Here is an 8,028-nt window from a genome sequence, read left to right as displayed (position 1 = left end):
GTTATAAAAATCCACAAAACACGTAGTTTCCGATCAAACGAACACGTGGTTCACGATCAAAGAGACCGCACAAGTCTACGAGTTTCGTGAATTGCACTGTTACGAGATGTAGAATTAACTACTGCTACTGGTTAATTCAAGTTAACAAAATTTAAAGAACATTTATTTATAACTGTTACAGAAGATTTTGCAATATTAAAATAAAAATAGTTTTACGATTTTTCGCTTTTAATTACCAAATCATACGCGGAAACATAGGCCATTAAGTAGTTCGTAGGCGCTGCGATTCGTTACTTTCTTAGAGTAAATTCGAACGAAATTTGTGTGAACTGAGTTACGTTATAAACTCTAATGTGAAACCCGCGTAATTGTTGGTTGTAAAATCAAGATTTTTTATATTCAGACGATCACGAAATTACTGTTTTGACGAATTTAGTAGTGTGTGTGTGGTATTTCGTGGGTAATAGAAAGTATTCGGATTCGACCACGCATATTCGGATTCGATCGAATACCTAAAAATGCGTCGAACAACGCCGAATATTCGGATTCGGATTCGATTCGGCCCATCCCTAGTTGGAACGATGTTCATTGTATATTGTATATTATCAGACAGCATTTTATAAGCTTTATAAATGCTTTAAGTTTTTGATGGTGTTGCAGTGGTTGCAAGACACTTCAAACACAGATTGAAATAAATATTATTGCTTTGTTATCTAAATTAACTTATTGTTCTAAAAAAATGTTTGAAGTTAAATTCTAATTTAATTTCATTCAGGCTTCTGAAACAGTTGATCCAAAAGCTTTGAAAGAAAAAGTGGACAAGGTAATTTATTTTATTATTTTTCCTAATAATTTATTCAACCTGCATATCAATTATATAACCATCTATATATAACACATTATATATGGAAAACAATTTATTATATGTAAAGTTATAACATGAGTGTACTGTTTCATACATCCTGTGCCAGCTGTTATAAGTTACCATAAATGTTACTTTGCGGACGATTGTTTTGTTTTGTAACTTTGTGGATGTATGGCTGATAATTTGGACAACCCATTAGTGACCACTGAATTGGGTGTCCAAACAAATCCAAACCGGCGCTGTGGCATAGTGGTTAGCGCGCCTGCCTGTAACCCAGAAGTAATCGGTTTAAGGCTCGACACTGTTAGCATTGTGGGCGTATGTGTCTTTGAGCAAAACACTTAGCGACAATTGCTCCAACCCAGTGGTCACTAATGGGTTTCCAAATAATCAGTCATACATAAAAAAATGAAAATATCCGAAAAAAAATTACCCACAAAGTAACATACTTGGTAACTCGTGAGCTGGCACGAGGTATATGAAACAGAACACCGGTGTTGTAACAACTGTCGTTTTCCGGCCACGCGAGCATAAAGCGTTCATACATTCTTTAAACCACAGGAAAATGAACCTCCCATCTTCTGGTACCGTGACGTGGCTTGTTATCATGCTGTGGTAAGTAACTACACACATACTTTCACAAACACATTGATTACAACATGTTTATTACAGAACCCACTTACTGGAACTCCAATGCCTGATACAAGAATGGGTGAAGATGGTTATACGGTAAATAACTTCATTTGTCTATAATTACGGTAGCAAAGATTTAGAAATGTTTTAAAGGAAAAGACAGGATATAGCGACTAAACAACAGTTGTTAAAACACGCTTACAGTTAAAAACATGTTTACATTTAATTGGAAGAAAATAAGCCACAACTAGCAGACAAAGAACCATTGATGTTTAATTAGTATTAATTTAAACCTAATAGAAACAAAAAGTGTGCAAACAGAAATTGTATTTATAGTATATCAGCATACAAACAATAAAAACACCGAAATAACATTCACTTTCAAAGTTACATATCTATATTGACTTCTCTAAATAAACACGTGGTGTATGAAACAGAACACTTGTGTTATAACAAATGTCATTCCACTGCTATGCCAAGATGAAGAGTGTAATTTATTCATATGTTAAAAAGTTTTAAACATTTCTGTTTGCAATACTGATTACATCATATGTTGCTAACTGTTTTTATTTTCCACTAATTTATAATTTGTTTAAAAATAAAATATTTTAACCAAAATAACATGACCCACAAACTTACAAAGCATTTCTAATTATTAGCAACTAAAGCAGAAGATAACATTGAATAGAAAACCCATGGTGTGGTATCTGACCACGAACCCTGACCCTCCAGCTGTTACAAAATCTGACACAGATCAAGTAAGTGGCAATTTTTATCTGCATGAAATACATGATCAATTTTAATTCAAATCATGGTCAATATATATTGTAAGTTATCAGACAGCATTCTATAAGCTTCATAAAAGTTTTTTAGTGGATAATGCTGCAGTGGTTGTAAGACGCATTAAACACACACTATAGCAGAGTTGGTTAGCGCCTGCCTCAAACCTAGTAGTAATGGGTTCAAGGCTCGTTGTTGCTACCATTGTTTGCGTATGTGTCCTTGGGCAAGACATTTAACGGCAATTGCTCCAACCCAGTGGTAAATAATAGATTGTCAAACTATCAGCCCCACATAAAAAATAAATACACAAAAAAAACAATCACCCACAGGCCACAATGTAACATATTAGTAACTTGTAAGCTGTCGCGTGGTGTATGAACATCCGTGTTATAACGACTGTCGTTTTCTGGCCATGAAAGGATAAAGTAATGTACATTTATTCATTTAACACAGATTGAAATAAATGTAATTGCTTTGTTATCTCAACGTTTTGTTCTAAAAAAAATGGTATCAGAAATCCAGTTGTAAATTGTAATAAAACTTAATATTTTGGTTAATTTAGATCAGAATTATGTAGCAATGTTTTTATTTTCGTGATTTTCATTTTCAGCATGCTTCCAAATCTGATGAAAAAGAGGATGAAAAAGATTCAAAGGAAGAGGAAGATGAGGCAACGAAGAAGGATGCGGTTACGTTTGTAAATGAACAGGAGGGAAAAGTTGATGAAAATCAACAACAACTTGGAGAAAGCCAACAAAACCAACAAGTTGTTCAATTGAATGAAAGCTTGATGAATCCTCAGCAACCTCAGACGTGGACGAGGGAGCAGCTGCTTCAACAACAAGCAATCATGTATTCATCTAACCCTACACCATATGTTCCTTACCTGCCTATAAACATTCCCCCACCACCACCTCCTATTGTGAAGAAACCTTACCCTGTACAGGTAAGTTTAGTGTTTGTTGTGTTTAGTGTAAAGTTAACTTGAGTCTATGATTAAGTTTATTCTGTAGGGTCAGAACAACGATTGGGAGAGTGTGGTGCGAGATAAAATAAAACAGGACAAGGCAAGACTAAAGGAGGAGAAACGCAAGTTGAAGTTGAAAGGAAGTAGCTCTGATTATAAAGTAGAACTTGATAAAGCTGTGATATACATGGGGAAAGGCAGAAAGATTACGGCACTGCAAGAGGAACTGGAGTTTGAAAAATACAAAATAAAAATGGCCGAGGGTCAGAGGAAAGAAGAGAAAAGGCAGCAAAAAAGGGAGATTGCAGCAAAGAAGGTAATTGAGAAAAAAGAGAAAAAAGCAAAGAAGCAAATTGAGAAACAGGAAAAAATTGTAAGAAAAGAGAAAGAGAAATTAGAAAAGAAAGCATTGAAAAAAATTGAAAAAGCAGAAAAAAAAGCAAGAAAAAAGGAAGAGAAAAAAGAAAATAAGATCAAGAAAAAAGTGAAACAGAAAGAAATGAAAATACTGAAAAAAGAATTAAAAATTAAACAAAAAGAAGGAATAAAACGAGACAAAATAATGATGAAACAAATAAAAAAAGATGATAAAATTCGCAAGGAAAGAAAGGAAGAAACAAAAATCATATTAAAACAGGAGAAAAAACTGGTGACAATAGCGGCAGAACAGAAAATGAAAGAAATTAAACTTCAGAAAAAGAAGTTAAAAGATGAAATTAAGGAAGCTGAAAAAGTGAAAAAAATTAAAGAAAAAGAAGAAAAGAAAAAGTTTGAGACGTTGATGGCAGAAAAAAAATTGGAAGCTTTAAGAGATAAGTTGAATATAAAGAAAACAGATGTCACTCAAGCTGTGCAGATAATGGAAGAGCACGCAAACGTAAGTTTCGATAAAAACTAATGAAATTTTATTTAACTTCGTCGACGTGACAAAGTGGTTAGCGTGTCTGCCTGCAACCCAGAGGTAGTGGATTCAAGGCTCGTCGCTGCTACCATTGTGGGCGTATGTGTCCTTGGGCAAAACACTTAACGGCAGTTGCTCCAACCCAGTGGTCACTAATAGGTTGTCTAAATTATCAGCCATACATAAAAAAAATCCCCAAAAAATAATCACCCATAAAGTAACATACATGGTAACTCTAAGCTGGCACGAGGTGTATAAACACCCATGTTATTTTAAAGTAAGTATAACAAGCTACATTCACATTCAACTTGTATTGTGGATCAGGTTGAATTGAAAGAGAACAAAGTGACCGTGAAGTGTCCGAGTGAATATTCATGGATGGATAAGGATGAAGCAAAAATATGGAAAGTCACAACGATTGAACATTCAGATTCTGAACAGGTTAGTCAAAAATACAACTCTTGTAATAATAAATAAAAAAATTAGGGGGGGTAGAAAATTTGTTTATTAAAACCCCCTCTTTTTAGTTTTTTTTCAATTTTTTTGGGGGGTGCGACCCCCAAAACCCTCCCTGGCTGCGTCACTGTGCATATATTTACCAATATAAATATTTTGTCACAGAATAAAAAGGGATCAGATAATAATAGTGAACGTGCATCAAACAACAAAGAAAAAATGATGTTGCCTACAGTAAGTTAGTTTATATTTTTATGTAAAAAGTTAGGTTTTCAACGTAATACATCCATGGATAAATATATTAGATGTAGTTTACCTTGTATTAAAGTTATTATATTTGTAGCTTCCCGTTGAAAATGGTGAAGGTGGAAAAAGTTCAAAGAAAAAGAAAACTTTAAAGGTGACTTATATTTTGTTTTTATTAATTTTGTTATTTTTATAAAGAAATATGTTTATTTTAATATAACTGTTTTATAAAAGTTATAATTTTTTTTATTTTTACTTTCTTATTTTCATGCAGAACCCTTTGAAAAAATTCGCTGCAAAAATCAAGAGTGGAATAAAGAAAGTAAGAACTTAACTATATAACTATATATACCAGTAGTATATTAACAGTGGCATTAACATTTTATAAATAATAAAAATAATAAAGAAATTTTTTTCTTCAACTTTTTTTCTTAGATCCAAACAGACAGTGAGTTGTCTGAACATGAAGCATCCACGAAAAAACTGGACAAAAAACAGGAAACTATTCCCAACACAACGGTATAGTTTACTTTGTTTGATACATGGTAGTTATGTATGTCCTACATATTTTACTGTTTTTGGTTCATATTTACTTTGTTTGATAGATGTTTTCTTTTTTGGTACATATTTTACTTTTTTTGGTACGTATTTTACTTTTTAGATACATATTTTTCTTTTTTTGTTACAATTTACTTTGTTTGATAGATATTTTACTTTATTTGGTACATAATATTCCCAGAATTTTGCCTTTTTTCAAACCCGCAATATATCCTAATATAAACAAGTATAGTTAATGTTATTTACATTGACAGAATACTGAGCAACCTACATCTTCAAATAAAAAGAACAAGCTACCTTCAATGATGCCTACAATGTTAACTAATGCAAGGGTAAGTTTAATGATGATGTATCATAGCTATAGGCCCTCGGTTCAAGGCTCACTGAGGTCACTTCCATGGCAGTGTATTTCCTTTAAAATGTTCTCAAAATTTGATTCTTAAAAAAGCCAAAATGTTCTTAAAAATAGTTTGTCAATTTTGTAATACATGTTCACCTTATTTTAACAAATCAGTCGAAATATGACCAGTGTAATACTTTTATATGTGATTAGTCAAATTTAAGACAAGTTAATAAAAACTTAACATTTATTTTCCCCATGCAGAACTCAGATGATAGTTTAAGTTTAGCATCAGATGACGAGAAATCAGAATTTTCCGACATCAGCAAATCTGATCCAGAAATATCGGATGAAGTAAATAATAAATATAAACCACACAAACTCGTGTAAATAACACTGAATATATTTTGCAGACTGCATCTGAATTATCCGCTACCCAAGATGAAGAAAGCTCATCAGAGAAGGTTAGTACTTCCATAGAATTTATAATCATAACTTTATTTATTTGTCTGTTCGATTACGGTAGCAAAGATTTAGAAATATTTTAAACCAAAAGATAGGATATGGCGACAAAATAATAGTAGTTAAAAAAGGCTTACAGTTAAAAACATATTTACATTTAGTTGGGAGAAAATAAGTGTGTTCGCTACACCTAGCAGACAAACAAGCCATTCATGTTTAATTATTATCAAGTTAAACTTCTAACAGAAACAAAGTGTGTGTAAAAACACTTGGGCAAATTGCCAGTCATACAAAAAAATACTCTGCATCAAAATTACATACAACAGCCACGCTTTTTAATTGACATTATTTTTCAAGCTTTTAATTCATTACATGTTTTAACAACTGTTGTTTTTTTGTTGATTTCCTTTTCTTCTTTCTTTAAATAACATAATCTTTAATATCATCTTCGAAGAGATGAATAAAAATTATGTTATGTTGAAATCACATTTTTTTAAATTTCTATAAATTCTGTGCACAACTATAATTATGAAAATAAATATTTCTTCAGAGCTCGTCTTCTTCCTCTTCTTCATCGGACTCCAAATCCAGGAGCAGTACAAGCAGCTCTTCAGATCAAAATGAGGTGAAACGAAATTTTATGAACATAGATGTTTGAAAATTAGTTTTGCGGCTAAAAATTATATATATAGGTTTACTAACATGAATATATGAAAGTTTTGGTTGCACAAGACATTACAAACTACTTATATATATTGACGATTGAGAAGTCGGCAAAATGTTTATTTTATATTAAAATGATATATATGGGTTTATGAACATGAACGTTTAAAAGTTTTTGTAAAATGTTTATGATTGAGAAGTCAAACCTTTTTCCATCAATTTTTGTTTATCAAAATAGTTGTACAATATTTATGACAGAGTTTTATAAATCAGCAAAATTGTATTTGATTTTTATTAACTCCACATTTTTGATCCAGGAAAGCAAAGATGAAGACACTGCAGATGATGATAAAGATGAAGAGGAGGTGGCTGTGGTGAAGGAGCAACTGGAAGAGGTTGTTTCATCCACAGATGTTCAACAAGATGTTTCTACAAAAGAGGTGACAATTTTTTTGTTTTGTTCAAATGCACAAAATGCATCATCTCATATTAATCTGCTTATAGAATGTGGGATATTTGGTTTTTAGATAAAATGACTGTGCTCTTAGTTTATTTCCTACTATTAAAACTTCTAAAATTTGATTAGTTGTAAAACATACAATATATATTATTTTTTTAGAAAACTGTTTTAAAATCTCCAAAACAGAAAGTTCAATCAGCAGTTGAAGAAAAACTTTCAAAACCTGAATTGAAGGTAATTATCATCACGTAATAGTCACTTTTTTACATAATTTTGTTTAACTTGTAATTTGTCGCACAGAAAAGCGTGAGTCGTCAAGCACGACTCAGCAAAAGAGAAAGCATCTATAAAGCTGTGCAAGAAAACAAAGTAAGCAATAAAATAAATTGTTCATCGTATGTCATAGTTACAACAGTATTGGAATTAAATTTAATTTTTGTATTAGATAATAACGGAGACCAAGATTGTCACTGAAGCAGAGACAGATGGAGAGTTGTTTGTTCCAAAAAGAAAGGTAAACATGATTCAGTTTTGTATTCAACACATGGCATATTTTTTTTAAAAAACTGGATAGTTTATTTTTGTATTTTACAACTATTTGATAGTCATGTGATTGAGGAAATTTGTTAGACATGCCATATATTTTTTTAATTTGTTAATTTTGTATTTACAACTTTTATGGATATCTGATTAG

The 8,028-nt window shown here is 31.8% G+C and overlaps 1 protein-coding gene across 7 annotated transcripts in view; it reads left to right on the top strand.

Annotated features, from left to right (window-relative positions):
* The window catches only part of LOC104266787 (titin-like), a 37,319-nt gene that overhangs the window by 22,098 nt on the left and 7,193 nt on the right, over positions 1–8,028 (top strand). For 6 of the 7 annotated variants that reach the window (XM_026838915.1, XM_026838914.1, XM_026838919.1 and 3 more), the window contains 18 exons: positions 776–823; positions 1,427–1,480; positions 1,538–1,594; positions 2,158–2,256; positions 2,892–3,227; positions 4,474–4,590; positions 4,771–4,839; positions 4,949–5,005; positions 5,126–5,173; positions 5,287–5,370; positions 5,664–5,741; positions 6,014–6,103; positions 6,163–6,213; positions 6,762–6,836; positions 7,192–7,314; positions 7,494–7,568; positions 7,635–7,703; positions 7,780–7,848. In XM_026838915.1, coding sequence (XP_026694716.1) covers positions 776–823; positions 1,427–1,480; positions 1,538–1,594; positions 2,158–2,256; positions 2,892–3,227; positions 4,474–4,590; positions 4,771–4,839; positions 4,949–5,005; positions 5,126–5,173; positions 5,287–5,370; positions 5,664–5,741; positions 6,014–6,103; positions 6,163–6,213; positions 6,762–6,836; positions 7,192–7,314; positions 7,494–7,568; positions 7,635–7,703; positions 7,780–7,848 — 1,599 coding nt within the window. The remainder of the gene's footprint in view (positions 1–775; positions 824–1,426; positions 1,481–1,537; positions 1,595–2,157; positions 2,257–2,891; positions 3,228–4,473; positions 4,591–4,770; positions 4,840–4,948; positions 5,006–5,125; positions 5,174–5,286; positions 5,371–5,663; positions 5,742–6,013; positions 6,104–6,162; positions 6,214–6,761; positions 6,837–7,191; positions 7,315–7,493; positions 7,569–7,634; positions 7,704–7,779; positions 7,849–8,028) is intronic. The other variant, XM_026838916.1, reaches the window with a different exon arrangement.

The sequence above is a fragment of the Ciona intestinalis genome, unplaced genomic scaffold, assembly GCF_000224145.3.
Source record: "Ciona intestinalis unplaced genomic scaffold, KH HT000125.1, whole genome shotgun sequence".
NCBI lineage: Eukaryota > Metazoa > Chordata > Ascidiacea > Phlebobranchia > Cionidae > Ciona > Ciona intestinalis.
This window is presented reverse-complemented; position numbering and strand designations above follow the sequence as displayed.